Source organism: Pongo pygmaeus, chromosome 7 (assembly GCF_028885625.2).
Source record: "Pongo pygmaeus isolate AG05252 chromosome 7, NHGRI_mPonPyg2-v2.0_pri, whole genome shotgun sequence".
Taxonomy (NCBI): domain Eukaryota; kingdom Metazoa; phylum Chordata; class Mammalia; order Primates; family Hominidae; genus Pongo; species Pongo pygmaeus.
Window position 1 is genome coordinate 38,698,914 of NC_072380.2, and position 17,400 is coordinate 38,716,313.

A 17,400-nucleotide genomic window follows, 5' to 3' on the forward strand; every position below is an offset into this window, starting at 1 on the left:
GGTGGTGATGGCTACACAGCGTGAATAAACTTAATGCTACAGAACTGTACACTTAAAAATGGTGACAATGCACCACAAAGAAATGATAAATATTTAAAGTGATGGATACAATACAGCAATTTGGTCGTTACATAATGTGTGCGTGGATCAAAACATCATACCGTACCCGATGATTATACATAACCATTATGCGTCAATTACAAATTTAAAAATTGGCCGGGCACAGTGGCTCACACCTCTAACTCCAATACTTCGGGAGGCTGAGGTGAGAGGATTGCTTGAGTCCAGGAGTTAGAGACCAGCCTGAGCAGCAAAGTGAGACCTCATCTCTACAAAAAAAAAAAAAAAAAAAAAAAAAAAAAGAACAAAATTAGCCAGGCATGGTAGCGTGCACCTGTAGTCCCAGCTACTTGGGAGGCTGAGGCGGGAGGATCTCTTGAGCCCGGGAGGTTGAGGCTGCAGTGAGCTGAGATAGCAACACTGCACTCCAGCCTGGGTGACAAAGTGAGACCCTGTCTCAAAAACATTACATAATCAATTAACTTAAAAAAAATAAAAATAGTTAAAATGGTTAATTTTATGTTACATATATTTTACCACAACAAAAGAATTAGATGGCGCTGGGCTCAGTGGCTCACGCCTGTAAACCCAGCACTTTGGGAGGCTGAAGTGGGCAGATCACATGAGGTTAGGAGTTCAAGACCAGCCTGACCAACATGGAGAAACCCCGTGTCTGCTAAAAATACAAAATGAGCCAGGTATGGTGGCGAATGCCTGTAATCCCACCTACTCGGGAGGCTGAGGCAGGAGAACTGCTTGAACTCAGGAGGTGGAGTTTGCAGTGAGCTGAGATCGCACCATTGCACTCCAGCCTGGGCAACAAGAACAAAACTGTCTCAAAAAAAAAAAAAAAAAAAAAAGAATCAGGTGGTAATGGTAGTAGGCAGCCATTAGTTTATTAAAAACGTTCTTATTTGGCAAAAAAGTTGATGATCCTTTGTTGGTTCCAAAAATTTGGAGGGAAATTTTACTGGCCTATGAAATCTAAAAATCTGGGACCACTGGTCTGTTCCACAAATTTCCAGGAGAGCTTGGACCCAGAGCCTGCTTCATTCACATCCCATCTATCCATACACCACACATTCATCCTTCAGTCTCACTTTTATGCACACAACATGAACGTTGAGCATTTAGTACTCTCAGTTTTAAGAAATTAAAAACATGGTTCGGGTTTGTATTTTTTTTTTTTCTTTGAGACAGGGTCTCATTCTGTAGCCCAGGCTAAAGAACAGTGGTATGATTTCAGCTCACTGCAGCCTCCACCTCTCTGGCTCAAGCGATCCCCCCACCTCAGCCCCCCAAGCAGCTAGCAAGCAGCTAGGAGTATAGGCACGTGCCACCACGCCTGGCTAATTTTTTTTTTTTTTTTTTTTTGTAGAGACAGGGTTTTACCATGTTGGCCAGGCTGGTCTTGAACTCCTGACATCAGGTGATCCACCTGCCTGGGCCTCCAAAAGTGCTCGGATTACTGGCATGAGCCACTGTGCCCAGCCAGTTTAGGGATTTTTCTACCTGAGAGTGTGTGGCTCTGTGGTAACCAGGAAGCTAAAGCCTAGTATCTATGCTCACGGTTCCAATGATCTGGAGATCTAGAACAATCCTGGGAAAAGAGCCCTTAGTCTCAGCAAAGTCAGTATTCCCCATGTTCTACTAGAAGAGAAAGAGTACACTTTGAGGTCCTTGTAAAACCATTTAGTCCCAAACTCAGCTTGAGCCACAGGTAGTCACTGGCTGGGTCCAGCCAGAGAGAGTACCTGAAGAAATCACCCAGATGACAGCTGATCACTTACTGTGTGACCTCAGGCAAGTCACCTCCCCTCTCAAGCCTCAGCTTCCTCCAGTGTAAAATGAGAAGGCTGACTGACCCTGTCCCAGCCCTAACCAAGGTCCTGTTTCAGCTGGGTCTTGTTAGATGACAGAGGGGCATCGCTTACTGACATCCCTTTCCGTGCCCATCGTCAGCACAAAGCTCCCTCTGATGTGAGGGAAGTGAAGAGCCCTCAATTGAACTGTCCTTCAGAAAAAACGATTCTGTGTTGGACTCAGGGCTCCGGCCACCAGCACCTTCAATAAATGCTTCTCCTCTTCACCCCTTCTCCCTGGCCTGGGGTGCTTCTCCAGAATCTAAGGCTGGCAGAAAGCCCAGCTATATATGGAGGATTCACTTTAGTGTCATCTTTTGATGGTCATGATATATTACCCCATGAGAACGGCTAGGCCAATAAATTTTTTAAATGCACTGGGAGTTTGGGGTAGTGAAGAAGGGCTAAAATTATAAAATAAACATCACTTTCAAGTGCATGTCAGGCATTCATACAGTCTCAATGAAATTGACATTTCATTTTTTGGGGAACGGAGTCTCACTCTGTTGCCCAGGCTGGAGTGCAGTGGTGCAATCTTGGCTCACTGCAACCTCCGCCTCCTGGATTCAAGTGATTCTCCTGTCTCAGCCTCCAGAGTAGCTGGGATTACAGGCACCTGCCACCACGCCCGGCTAATTTTTTTGTCGTTGTTAACATTTTTAGTAGAGACACTATGTTGGCCAGGCTGGGCTTGAACTCCTGACCTCAGGTGATCTGCCCGCCTCAACCTCCCAAAACGCTGTGATTACAGGTGAGCCACTGTGCCCGGCCGCAAGTGACACTTCAAATCATGACTACCCAAGTTCTGAATGCCTAACTTCATTCAGTAGTTAGTAAAGGAACCTGACTCTTCTAAGGTTCAAAAGCTGCTTCCTAAAACCTAAGGAAAATAAAACTTAATTCCAAAAGTAAACTCTGGAGTTTGACACCAGAGGAGCAGAAGGACACTTCTGAAGGACTGCAGTGCTGATCAGCACTCTAAAGGCAGTGATAATTGACTGAAAGCTGTGGCAGAGCAGGAGAGCATTCCAGGAAAAGGGTGTCCTTCTTTCCTAGGGAAGCTCTTAGATCACTTCCCTGTTCACATCCTTCTCCTCCCCCATGCCTCCAAGGCAAACTGACCCAGCCCTCTCCCACCTTGTTTTTTTTTTAAAGAGGAAGTCTTGCTATGCAGCCAGGCCGGAGTGCAGCGGCACAATCTCGGCTCATTGCAACCTCTGACTCCCTGGTTCAAGCGATTTTCCTGACTCAGCCTCCTGAGTACTTGGGATTACAGGCGCCTGCCACCACACCCGGCTAGTTTTTTGTATTTTAGTAGAAACGGGGTTTCACCGTGTTGCCCAGGCTGGTCTCGAACTCCTGAGCTCAGGCAATCAGCCTGCCTCGGCCTCCAAAAGTGCTAGGATTACAGGTGTGACCCACCACACCAGGCCTAGGTGATCCTTCTACCTTAGCCTCCCGAGTAGCTGGGATTACAGGCGCCCACCACCACGCCCAGGTAATTTTTTGTATTTTTTGTAGAGATGGGGTTTATGCCATGTTGCTCAAGCTGGTCTTCTGAGCTCACTCTATCTGCCCACCTCGGCCTCCCAAAGTGCTGGGATTACAGATGTGAGCCACTGTGCCTGGCCCTTCTTCATTATTTAAAAAATACACTAGTAGCCTCAAAAATATGTTAATGCCCCAGCCTCTGAAGCTTTCGATATGTTTACTTCCATTCATCAGAGATTGTTGGACCACATCCATATTAGAAGCAATCTAGTTTATGCGTCCAGGCAATACCCATACCACACATTCTAGGCTAACCGTGACCTATAAAGAAAACTCAGGTGTCGGATCTGACACCTTGGGAACCTTCTCCAGTTAGGTCTCTGGCAACAGTGGAAATGGCAGCGTCCATGGGGATTTTGTTCCATTGATTATTCTAGGCTAGGGAACCTTGTTCATTAAGGCAGCTCACAGACTTGTGACTGATGTGTAACCTCTCTACAGAATGCCACAGGAGACATTACTGCAAGCATACACACACACACACACACACACACACACACACACAAACCTGACAAAGGGAGGGGATGCCTGACTCCTGTGAGACAAAGGGGACTGAGCCAGCAATGTTTACATTCAGAAGTTGGTCCACCTGGATTTTGTGGCGAAACCCAATTTGATATAGAAAAATAGTGTAATACAATGGAAAAAAAATACTATAGCAGAACCACCTGAGTTTAAATCCTAGTTCCACCCCTCACCCACTATATAAACTTAAGACAGGTTACTTAACCCCTCAAACCTCAGTTTACTCATCTGATTATGGTCATAAAACTTATGTCTATGGAATCATTGTAAAAATGGGAAAATGTCAAGCATGCAGAGTGTGGAGATGATATTTATTATTATTATTATTACTTTTGAGACAGAGCCTTGCTCTGTCGCCCAGGATGGAGTGCAGTGGTGCAATCTCAACTCACTGCAACCTCCACCTCCCGGGTTCAAGCTATTCTCCTGCCTCAGCCTCCTGAGTAGCTGGGACTACAGGTGGCCGCCACCATGACCGGCTAATTTTTGTATTTTTAGTAAATAAGGGTTTCACCATGTTACCAAGGCTGGTCTCAAACTCCTGACCTTAAGTGATCTGCCTGCCTCGGCCTCCCAAAGTGCTGGGATTACAGGTGTGAGCAACTGCACCTGGCTGGTATTTATTATTATATTTTAAAAGACATTTACTGGTATAATCTTTTGGGGGATATTTGGTATAGTGATGTAATAGCGATAAAATCAAACTATCGAAAATAACCTAAATGCCCAAATGTAGAGAACTGGATCAATTTTGTACACCCACACAATGGAACATTCTGTAGTTCTTAAGCATAATGAAAAACATTCTCTGTATGGCTCTAAATGCTGATATCAGTCACAAAACATCGTATACAGTATAAATCCTAATTCTGAAAAGTCAGGTTTACATAAATGCAAGAAAAAAGTCTAAAACAACAAATTTAGTTAACAGTGATTGCTTTTGAATGATGGAATTATAGGAGTTTTCCTTTTCCTCTTTACAGGTCTGTATTTTCTGAATTTTGAAAGATGAACCCAGATTATCTATCAAAACACCAATTTTTTTTTTTTTTTGAGACAGAGTTTCACTCTTTTGCCCAGGCTGGAGTGAAGTGGTGCGATCTTGGCTCACTGCAACTTCCGCCTCCCGGGTTCAAGTGATTCTCCTGCTTCAGCCTCCTGAGTAGATGGGATTATAGGTGCATGCCACCACACCTGGCTAATTTTTGTATTTTTAGCAGAGACAGGGTTTCACCATGCTGGCCAGTGCTGGGATTACAGGAGTGAGCCACTGCGCCCGGCCTAAACACTAATATTTTTAAAAGAGTGATAAAGATATACTTGCTGACTATACAGAACTTTGCTCTAGTGGAGTAAACAGACATCTATTAAAAACTCCACATAATGTGAGGCAGAGTAAACTAAGTGTTAGAATGAAAGTTAAAAAGAGGCCAGGTGTGGTGGCTCACGCCTGTAATCCCAGCACTTTGGGAGGCTGAGGCGGGTGGATCACTTGAAGTCAGGAGTTCAAGACCAGACTGGCCAACATGGCGAAAACCTGTCTCTACAAAAAATACAAAAATTAGCTGGGCATGGTGGTGGGTGCCTGTAATCCCAGCTTCTCGGGAGGCTGAGGCAGAAGAATCGCTAGCACCTGGGAGACAGAGGTTGCAGTGAGCCGAGATCGCGCCACTGCACCCTAGCCTGGATGACTAAGCGAGACTACATCTCAAAAGGGCATGGTGGCTCATGCCTATAATCCCAACACTTTAGGAGGCTGAGGCCAGAGGATCGCTTGATCCCAGGAAGTCGAGGCTGCAGTGAGCCATGATCACTCCACTGCACTCTAGCCTGGGCAACAGAGTGAGACTGTCTCAGGAGAAAAAAAAGAAAAAAGAAGAAAAGAAAAAATGGGGTAATTAATTTGGAGATAGGGGAAGGCTTCAAAAGGGAGGTGGCCCTTAAGTTAAGCTTTAATCTAAACCCAAGCTAAACTTTAAACTAAGATTTGAGCAGGAATTATAAAAAGTGAAGAGGAAGAAAAGGACAAGAACAGATATTTCCAGCTAAGGGACCAGGATAAAACAAGGTATAAAGTATACATTGTATTTATGGAAAAAGGAAGAGACTTGCTTGACTAGATGAATGAATAAATGAATGAGTGAAATAAAATCAGTGAATGAATGGACCATTAGCTAGAGGCTAGGTTTTGATCCTAGAGAAAAGTGAGGAAGGGCTAAGCTCTGAATTCAATGTTACTCTTAGAAACCTCAGTGTCGCTGTTTCTGACCTCTTTCCCTGTCCAACCTCGTAACCGCTAAGTCCACTCTTTGCAAAGTCCTTGACCCTCTCACCCACTTCAGGCTCCATGTGTCTCCATGTCCAGGGCCTGGGAACACAAATGGCACAGCCCCCGCCCCACCATCCTCCTCCTTTTACACAATCCATCCCGGGAGGCTCAGCCACGCCACAGCATGTGAACGAGGAGAGGGCGTGGAGTTTCAAGCTCTGCCAGGGTGGATCTTTCTCAGTGCCCGAAACCAACTACACGGAGCCCTCACCCCAGCCCCTATTTTGCAGGGCACAAATGCTTTACATGAAGGCAGTAGATACCTGTTTGGCAAGTGGAAAGGCAAGAACTGTTGTGAGCCAAGAGACAGGAGAAGAGAGGGAACTCTGAGGGTAGAAGTTCAATGTCTCTTGGTGCCACACTGGCAATACTAAGAGGCAACAGGCCCATTAGCAGGGAGGAGGGGTTCGGGCAACTGGCCCTGCTACTTGGCTGCCACCAGCTGTAAGTCAGAGCAAACCCCAAGGTCAGAAGTGGCCCAGACTCCAGCAGGCTTCTCCTAGGAGGAAACAGTTTGGGATTTAGCCCAGGCCCTTCAGATCCAGGTAGGGCAGTTAGCTTTCAGCTTAATTATTTAGGGTGCAGTGGGGCTGGGGAGTATGGTGGGTGGGGAGAAGGGATTGCCTGCAAGTTGGTCAAAGAGCCAGGCCCAGGAGAAAGGCCTGGGCTGCCCCGTTCAGGAGCCCAGGAGAATGAGAGCAGCTGGACTTCCCCGGTCAACAGGGAAACAGTTGTCTCATTTCCAAGCCTCAGGGAAGGAAGAAAGAGGCAAAGGTGGTGTCTACAGGGTGAGCTGGAGCCCCCAGTGGCCCCGGAGGAATGAGGCATTGTGAAAACAGGGCCAGCTGCTGGTCGGGCTCTCTGACCCCAGACCTCGCCCTCCCGGATAATGACTCCCCAGGACTCACTTCTCCCAGGGCCATCCATCACCGCCCAGACACAAGCCATCACTCACTGCTTCTTCCTGGCCAGGAGCAAACACCCCTCCGTGCTGGGGCAACAGGCTCCCAAAGAATCCCTGATACTGTCTCTCCAGTTCCTGCTGACCCGACTCCAGGTAGTCACAGGAACCAGGTGATGGAAACCCTGACAGAGTCTTTGTTTGGGATCCCTCCCTTCCCCCACTGGCAGCAAGATCTCTGGACAGCCATTTGTTCTTCCCTGAGAAATTCCTCCTCCCTGACTTCAGGGAGCGGGCCTGGCAGAGCCAGAGTGGAAAATCAGTGAAGCTAATGGTGTAGCAATGCAGAACCGGAGCCAAGAACACAGCCTCGGAGTGGCTTTGCTGCGCTCGCCCCAGCTTGGTCAAGAGGGCCACGTGAGCGTCCTCACATTCTCTCACAGGCCGAGGGCTGGGTCCTCCCTCTCCAGCTCTGAACACTTGCAAACACCCCTTCCAGGCACTGGAGCCACCTCTCCAGGGGAAGTGGGACAGAGCTGATCCTCTGGGGAAACCTGTTATGAGCTTAGCACCTGGCAGATTTCTAGAGGCCTAAATCCTCCACCCTTGTTCTCAAGTGGGTCATCTGACAACACCTTTTGCTCCATGGAATTTCACTCGCCTTCTGGCAGGGGATGAAGAAACTCCTCTTACCATCCAGGGTGAATGAGAAGCAAACAAGTTCTTTTCATCATAAGAAATTATGCTGGAGATGGGGTGTGAGTAGGGGAGGGTCCTGCTTGTGTACCAAGGCAGCCTTGGGACACAGGACTACAGTCCAGTGTAGATGCTAGACTAGAGGTCTGATAGCGGAACAGAGGGTGTCCCACTACCGAACCTGTAGTACCTATTTGAGACTCTCCCTGCAGCCAGGCTGAAATGCACACCCATTTGGGCCAAAGGCAGCTGGAGATGCCCAGGGATGGAGGACCTGCAAGGGCCCTATGATTTGAGGCTAGGCAACGGCTCTGGCACCATGGACAGCCTCTTCCCCATAGGTGCAGGTTTCTGCAAAACACAGAGACAAAGCCCCACTTTGTGGTGCACACAGGGCATCCAGGGGGCTTGAGGCCAGAATGGAAACGTGCGGTTTTTCCATTAAGCACAACCTCTCCCCCCTCTAACAAGCCACCAGACTCCTTCAAATCTAGGTGGGTGGGAGGAGCTGTAAAACTCAGCCCATTAAATCACTTATGAGCTGCAGGTTTTCTGAGCACTGGGGTGTTTAACCCACAGTACTGCCGAAAAGGGGGCAGGACCCCCACCCCAACTGCCCGCAGTGTTGCACTCACTCACTGGCTTTCCCCACCAAGACTTGACTTATTGCAAAAGACAGACAAATGCACCCTCTGCAAGCTCAGAATGTTGGTGCTTATCATCTGAAACCGGCTTCAGTCTTTCCAAACAACTCCCTCACCACTCTCAAAGCCTGATCTGAAACAATCTGTAAGATCCCAAACCAAAGGAGGGAAGGAGAGGGGAGGGAGGCTGGTTTTCCTGGAACCCTTATTAAATCAACTTTCCAAGGACAGCCAGAAACTCCAGGCCCTCCCCAATCCCTCAGGAGCACTTGCAGACTGAGGGGCGTTGGCACTGCGCTCAGTGGGGAGGGGCTCCCGAGACACACACACACACACACCCACCCACACACACCACACACACACACACACACGCACACACACAGTTAAAATCACAGCAAGGCCTTTTAAATGGGGAAAACTCAGTGTGAACAGGGTTTGGGGTGGTTTGCTCTCACCTTTTGGACACAGCCCTTAATACATATATTATAATGTGTTTTTTCTTTTTTTTAAAGACAGGGTTTTCGTCTGACACCCAGGCTGGAGTGCAGTGGCTTGATTATAGCTCACTGCAGCCTCAACTCCTGGGCTCAAGCAACTCTCAAGCAATTCTCCCATCTCAGCCTTCTGAATAGCTAGGACTGCTGATGTGTACCACGTTACCCGGCTAATTTTTAAAATTTTTAGAGATGGGGTCTTGCTATGTTGCCCAGGCTGGTCTGGAACTCCCAGGCTCATGCAATCCTCCTGCATCGGCGTCCCATAGTGCTGGGATTACAGGTGTGAGCCACTGTGCTCGCCCTATGATTTTTTCTTTTAAGACAACAGCAGCATTGGCCAGGCATGATGGCTCACACCTGTAATCCCAGCACTATGGGAGGCCGAGGTGGGCAGATCACGAGGTCAGGAGATCGAGACCATCCTGGCCAACATGGTGAAACCCCATCTCTACTAAATATACAAAAAAACTAGCTGGGCGTGGTGGCACGCGCCTGTAATCCCAGCTACTTGGGAGGCTAAGGCAGGAGAATTGCTTGAACCCAGGAGGTGGAGGTTGCAGTGAGCCAAGATCACGCCACTGCACTCCAGCCTGGCGACAGAGTGAGACTCCGTCTCAAATAAATAAATTAATTAATTAAAAATAGCAGCATTATTATTAAACAATCAGCAGGCCCAAGACTATGCAATATACTTTACACTTACAAGGTTCCTTACAGCTTACAAAGCATGAAGCCAGATCTCCCCTTAGAATGTTCTGGGCACAGCAGTTCTCTGTTCTGTCACAAAGCTCATGAGAGACAGGCTATGTGAAAGCACCACACTCACACTAAGACGGGGGCTTACTCCACCAAACGGAGACCCGGGGCTTCTTCTCCAAGTGCAGGGGCTTTCCGTTGCTGTGTCCCATGAAACAACATGCTCCTCGCCATGTGCCGTCTCCCCTGCAGGCCCAGGAAAAGGGACCCACAACGGCCATTGACTGCTCATGGCCTATGGACCAGGCAATGTCCTATGACCTCTGCAGACATGCTCATCTGATATTCACAATGACCTTATGAGCACACATTCATTATCAATATATTTTATAAAAGGGCACAAAAAGGAACTTTCCCAAGAGCCAACAGTCAGTAAGGTGTGGAGCCAAAATCAAAACCAGGGCAGTTCAAGGAAAATGTGTACCCACCTAGGCTTGCACATGAAGGTTCACAGCAGTTTTATTACAATAGCCCAAACTGTTAACCCAAATACAGGTGACCCAACAAATACGGGACTGACTGCAAACGGGCATGAGGGGAATTTTTGAGGGTGATAAAAATGTTTCATCTCTGATTGGGGTACTAGTTACACGGGACGTAGACATTTATCAAAACACGTCAAACTATGCACTTAAAACAGTTGTATTTTATAGTGGGTAAATTATACCTAAATTAAGTTGGTTTGGCCAGGTGTGGTGGCTCACACCTATAGTCCCAGCACTTTGGGAAGCCGAGGTGGGCGGATCACTTGAGGTCACGAGTTCAAGACCAACCTGGCCAACATGGTGAAACTCATCTCTACTAAAAATATAAAAATTAGCCAGGCATAGTGGTGAGCACCTCTAATTCCAGCTACTTAGGAGGCTGAGGCAGGAGAATCGCTTGAACCTGGGAGGCAGAGGTTGCAGTGAGCCAAGATCATGCCACTGTACTCTGGCTTGGGCAACAGAGCAAAACTCTGTCTCTTAAAACAAACAAACAAACAAACAAACAAAAAAACCAGCTGATCTTAAACTCCTGGGCTCAAGTGATCCTCCCGCCTCTGCCTCCCACAGTACTGGGATTATGGGTGGGAGCCACTGTGACTTTGCCAATTAAGTTGATTTTTAAAAAATGGTCATTTAATGTCAGTCTTCCTGGGTACATGGATCCTAAGAGCCCCATCCACCTCTGTTACTCCCTTTCTTCTGTTCACAGGTCCAGTACTTTGTCCTCATCAAGATCTTCAGCCCCCAGGTTCCAGCCTCCACCTTGCCCCAGCAGCTTCCGTGAAGCCCCCTCCTCTACTAGCACCCCTCCCCTGGCCCTGAAGTTCCTTATACTCATCCTGTCGGGCTGGCTCACAAGCAGCCAGGCCCGAGATTCACATCTCCCTCCTTTCTTCTGCAAAAAAAAAGAAAGCACTTTAGGCTCCATTATAAATTCACATTCTCAAACCTCAACCAGGTCCTCGCTCCTCTTCCACTCTACTTTATCGCTGTCTACAATTGGCGGATTCAAATCTCAACTCCCCTCAAACCTCCCACTCTGACTCACTCCCTTTACACTCTCATCTCAGTCTCCAGCTGCCCACAGTTGATACCCAACCTACTTAAACCCACAGATGCTATTGCTGTAGTGTCTTTACTACTTTTTCCTTCCTCTATCATCTCCCAGTCCCCATCCTGCTCAGTACCTGCACTTCCTCTAGCCAGACACTCAAAATAACCTTCAACCTCATCCTTCTGGCAGCAGCAGTGGCAGCAATAGCAACTGTTAACACCTTACACGGAAGGGCTTCATCTGGATTACCCCACTTAACCCTTTATTATTTATCCCTGTTTTACAGATGAGCAAACTGTGACATACGGTGTTTGAGTAGTTTGTTGAAGTAAATAATGCAGCTATCAAGCGGCAGAGCCGGATGCAAACACAGGTGCACCTCACTCTTTCCTCCTAGCCATCCACAGTTGAGCTGCCAAATTAACTTTCTGAAAGCTGTTCGTGTCACTACTTGCTCAAAACTTTTCAAGTTTCCCAGCATCTACCCATTTAAGTCTCGTTTTCTTTTCTTGTTTTTGTTTTTTTTTTTTTGAGACAGAGTCTCACTCTGTCACCCAGCTGAAGTGAAGTGGTGTAATCATGGCTCACTGCAACCTCTACCTCCCAGATTCAAGTGATCCTCCCACCTCAGCCTCCCTAACAGTTGGGACTACAAGCATGTGCCACCACACCTGGCTAATTTTTCTATTTTTTGTAGACACAGGGTCTCATCATGTTGCCCAGGCTGGTCTCAAACTTCTTGGCTCAAGCAATCCTCCTGCCTCGGCTTCCCAAAGTGTTGGGATTACCAGCATAATCCATACCTGGCCTAAGTATAGTTTTCTTTTTCTTTTTTGAGACGGAGTCTCGCTCTGTCACCCAGGCTGGAGTGCAGTGGCATGATCTTGGCTCACTGCAAGCTCTGCCTGCCGGGTTCACACCATTCTCCTGCCTCAGCTGGAGACTGGAGCTGGAGTAGCTGGGACTACAGGCGCCCGCCACCACGCCCGGCTAATTTTTTTGTATTTTTAATAGAGATGGGGTTTCACCGTGTTAGGCAGGATGGTCTCGAACCCCTGACCTTGTGATCCGCCCGCCTCAGCCTCCCAAAGTGCTGGGATTACAGGCGTGAGCCACCGTGCCCGGCCCTAAGTATAGTTTTCTTAGCAGGGCATTAAGCCTTCCATATGCTAACTCAATCCAATTTTTCCAAGTGTTGCTTCCCAGAGCTACCTACTCACCAGCCAAACCGTTCTCCATAAACCATATACATGCTGCCTCTGAACCTCATGCTGTTCAACCTGGAGGGCCCTTTATTTTTCCCGTTCTGAACTCAAGCCCATCTCAGGTGCTCTCTGCTCCCCTCTTCCACTGCATTCCCACCACCTCTGGTTGTAACTTCACTGGGTGGTTTAAACACAGTCTGTCTTGTGTTACTTATCCCTGTACTTGCCCATCCCCTCCTGACCATAAACTCCCTGTGGGCAGACACAGTCTCTCCCACTTTGGGTCTCCACCGTGCTCCAGCTCAGACCTTGCCTTCGGTTCTGTTACTGACAGCAACATGAATATGCCTGCTCTAGCCACTGTACCTTCTATAAAGTCTCACACAACTTTCCCTGTTCATCCCCAACTCCATCCAGAGGACACATATTCTTACCCATCACTCATCATTCAAACGAGTTCCTGACCAGCTGAGTGGCAGCCTTTTGCACACAGCCACCCCATCACGTACACCTCCAACCTTTCACCCACTGTGTGTTAACCTTCTCTGTGTGACCAGCCACTGAGTCACGAACCACACTATCCTCCGGCAGCAGAAATGCTCATACATTAGTTTTCAAAGTCCCGCGAAAGCCACCAGGTATGCTGTACCTGTAATCTCCCAAGAGGCCTTTTCACAGCTCACACAGATCCCAAGAATGGTGGGGTAAGTCCTTCCTGTTACCGATGATGGCGCTGAATTTCCAACACGCCATAGGTCTCCATGCCCCTTCATGCTTCCTGGGTCTCAATCACTTCAAAACCCCTCTAACAGTACCTATCCAAAGCAAACCGCTTGGCAGGCCCCCAAACAGAACCTGTGAGACACAGTTAAGGATAGGAAAATGCAGGCATGGAGCCACGACTGCTGACCCTTATAGAAGATGTGCCTTTTTTTCACCCAGGCTGGAGCGCAGTAGTGCAATCATAATTCACTGCAGCCTCAACTCTTAGGATCATGCAATCTTCCCATCTCAGCCTCCTGAATAGCAAGTAGCTGGGACTAGCAGCGTGCTCTACCACACCCAGTTAATTTCCTTTTTTTTGTAGAGATGGGGTCTCGCTATATTGCCTAGGCTGATCTTGAACTCCCGGCCTCAAGTGATCCTCTTGCCTTAGCCCCCCAGAGTGCTGAGGTTACATGTGTGACCCACCATGCCTGGCAAAGATGTGGCCTTGCAACAATTTTCTAGAAGCCAAAGGTCTTTAGCAAGCTCTCACCTCCTACAACATCCCCTGTACTCCGACCCAAGTTCTACACGCAAATTCAAAGGTCATTCTCTCCCCACTGCACCACAAGCTGCATTTTATACATCACGTATGTTAAAGTGTGACACTAGGGTCCTAATCAGATATTCTTTCTTCAGAAAGAGGAAAGCATAAATTACCCCCTACAAACATGTCATCCCAGGTAAATGGATGTCACCAGCCTTCATGACCCCAACCTCTGATGAAGTCAGTTATGTTTATAACCAGACCAGAACCAACCCAGATATCTTGAGAGTTTCTCCTACAGGAAGGGAGTTCTTTGCTCCACCTGGGAAGGAGCCTTCCCTGTTGACCACATCACCTGCAACCACATCATCTCCCTCCCAGCCCATCCTGTTCCCAAGGCCCAGGAGTCCAGGCTGCCCCCAGCCAGCACCTTACCTTGTTCAGGCAAGGTTGGGGATGGCCTAGCGGTGCAGAGTGTGGCTGTGACCAGCACAGCCCAGAAGAGGAGGCACTTCCAGCTCCACATCCCAGTTCTGCAGTTAGAGTTTGGTGACAAGGCTCCACATCTCCATGGATACTCCACAGTGAGCTCAATCCTCCTTTTCAAACTGACCCTGAGGAAAGGAAAAAAACCCCAAAAGTTAGGAGGGTCTAGGTAGGGGAGGGGAAAGGAGAAACAGAAGGTAAAGCATGCCATGTGGTAGCTGCTTTAAGTGTGGACTTACTAAGGCGTCCAGAAGAAAATTGTGAAGCTACCCCAACAATGAATTAGATCATAGGTCCTGGCTGGGTGTGGTGGTGCACCCTGTAATCCCAGCACTTTGGGAGGCTGAGGCGGGAGGATCACTTGAGGCCAGGAGTTTGAGACCAGCCTGGCCATGGCGAAACCCCGTCTCTACTAAAAATACAAAAATTACCCAGGCGTGGTGGCGCGCACCTGTAGTCTCAGTTACTTCAGAGGCTGAGGCAGGAGAATTGCTTGAACCCGGGAGGGGAAGGATGCAGTGAGCTGAGACTGCACCACTGCACTCCAACCTGGGTGACAGAGCGAGATTCTGCTCAAGAGAGGTTATAGGTCTTAATTGGACAGAGGGATGCTTTAGTTCAATTCTACAGCTGTGTTTTGAGTGCAGATTATGTGCAAGCCTGGGAATATCATCATGAGGTTTTCCAAGGTATCAACTTCAAGGTAGTATGTGCTACAAAGTGAATGGTCTCATGAAAGTCCCAAATAGTTCTGCCCTTTTGTGGGAAACAGTTTTACAAAGTGTGCTACAATTGCAGGAGGCTTGAGTATGCCGATGGCTCCCCAGCATAAGACTTCACTCTGCCCAGGCCAGGTGCGGTGGCTCACACCTGCAATCCCAGCACTTCGGGAGGCTAAGGTGGGCAGATCATTTGAGGTCAGGAGTTCGAGACCAACCTGGCCAACATGGTGAAATCCCATCTCTACTAAAAATACAAAAATTAGCTGGGCATAGCGGTACACACCTGTAATCCCAGCTACTCAAGAGGTTGAGACAGGAGAATTGCTTGAACTCAGGAGGCAGAGGTTGCAGTGAGCCGAGATCGCGGCACTGCACTACAGCCTAGGTGACAAAGTGAGACTCTGTCTCAAAAAATTTAAAAAAAAAATTTAAAAAAGACCACTCCATCTAGGGCCAACCAGTCCCTCTGGTGAGAAATAAGGGGCAATGAAGAAGCATGGAACAAGCTAAGGACCAGTAAATGGAAGCCAAGTACAGAGATAACTAGTTAGTAGCTGCTGGACTCGATGCTCAACTCCCCGACCTATGCAATGAAGCAGCTGAAATAAATGACTGCCTGGGTACTTTCTTTTTGTCTCTAAAGTTGTATGAATCACATCCATAGTTCTACCAGCCTCCCTTGCAGAGAGAAGAAAACCCTCACCAGCTACTTACAAAGAGCCTAAGAGTGTGGAGCCAGGAGGGATCCAGTTCTCCCTGATGCTGGAAGGTGACAAGTGATGTCTGACGGATATGAGTCCAGAAGTTGCAGGGGGCAAGGGGGCCTGGGAGGTCCCACTGCAGAATCAAGGTCTATCGCAAGCACTGAGTCAAAGATGGCTCACACTGGCCCCAGTTAAAAGAACAGCATCTGCAGCCCTTTACCCTTCTCAGGTCTGGAGGGGTAAAACTTAAAACTCCCCAGGGTCTTAAAGAACGGATCATAGCTGTTAACATTTACCAAGTGACAAGACTTTCTGGGCACTGTCAGGGCTACGTGGGGGTGACCATCTCTATTTTCCAGGTGGCTTCTGTCCTAAATGCTCCAGGGAGCCATCCAAGTTATTCAGAGAATCTACTTCCCCGGAACATGCCCTAATGTGGTACTTCAGCCCTGCCTCCCCCGAGCCAGGCAGGGCCCCTCGCAAGTGAGTCAGTGCTGGCTGGCAGAAAAGCCCCTGGATTCTTGGCTTCGTTCACATGTGCTTGGCCAGCGGGATACACATGCCACACCACTAGCTCCCTCCCAAGGCTTACTAAAATGTTTTAATGATTTCAAATCAAAAGAGAAGTCAACATTTCTCTTTCATTTTTCTACATTTATGAAAGGAATCAGAAAAGAGAAAAATGAATACTGAACACCCACTATGTACCAAGAATGACCTAAGTAGAATTAATTTAGAACTATAGTGAGGAATTAATTCATTCCTCACTATAAACTTATGGGGGATAAGTTTTATTATTCCTTTTAAGCAATGGAGAAACTGAGGCTCAAAGAGGTTAAGTACTTTACTCAAGGAAATGTAGCTAGCATGTAATAGTGCCTCAAGGTTTTTGGATATTAGAGGACAGGGTGGGACAAAGTAAATAAGGGATTGATCACGCCTGACTCCATCTGAGGCAAACTCAATTTATCCAAACCAAGTAGATAAGGGTAAATCCAAGGTAACTCTGGGAACAAAAGAGCCTTGATTTGCAGTCCCATTGGTCAAAAGATAGACCTTTGTGCCAGGGCATGGTGGCTCACACCTACAATCCCAGGACTTTGGGAGGCTGAGGCGGGCGTATCACCTGAGGTGGGGAGTTGAGACCAGACTGGCCAACATGGTGAAATTCCTTGTCTACTAAAAATACAAAAATTAGCTGGGTGTGGTGGTGCATGCCTGTAATCCCAGCTACTCAGGAGGCTAACGCACGAGAATTGCTTGAATCCGGGAGGTGGAGGTTGCAGTGAGCCGAGATTGCATCACTGCACTCCAGACTGGGTGACGGAGTGAGACTCTGTCCCAAAACTAACTAACTAAAAGAAAGACCCTTGGAAGCAGACCACAGATGAGCCCTCTAGGACACTGCATGGGGCACATTCCCAGAGCTGGGATAGAAGCAGTGCTTGCCAGAGGATGCCCCTAAACCCATATTCCACATCTTACTACATCCCAAAAATACACCTGATGCAGGCCTGTCACCCAGAAACGCACACCTGACCAAGAAAACCCAGGTCCCATGGTAAGTGTCAGAATACTGAACAAGTTCTCAGGTTCCAATGGGAAAGAGTGGTGTCATGTTGAGGTGGTTAAGCTTGCTTCGACTTGGCCACTCTGTCCCCAGAAAAG

General features: G+C 47.9%; 1 protein-coding gene across 15 annotated transcripts in view; it reads right to left on the minus strand.

The window, feature by feature from the left end:
* The window catches only part of FGFR1 (fibroblast growth factor receptor 1), a 55,186-nt gene that overhangs the window by 30,176 nt on the left and 7,610 nt on the right, over nt 1-17,400 (minus strand). For all 15 annotated transcript variants that reach the window (XM_063668643.1, XM_054498633.2, XM_063668637.1 and 12 more), the window contains one exon: nt 14,256-14,434. In XM_063668643.1, the coding sequence (XP_063524713.1) occupies nt 14,256-14,346 (91 nt within the window). In that variant the 5' untranslated portion in view covers nt 14,347-14,434. The remainder of the gene's footprint in view (nt 1-14,255; nt 14,435-17,400) is intronic.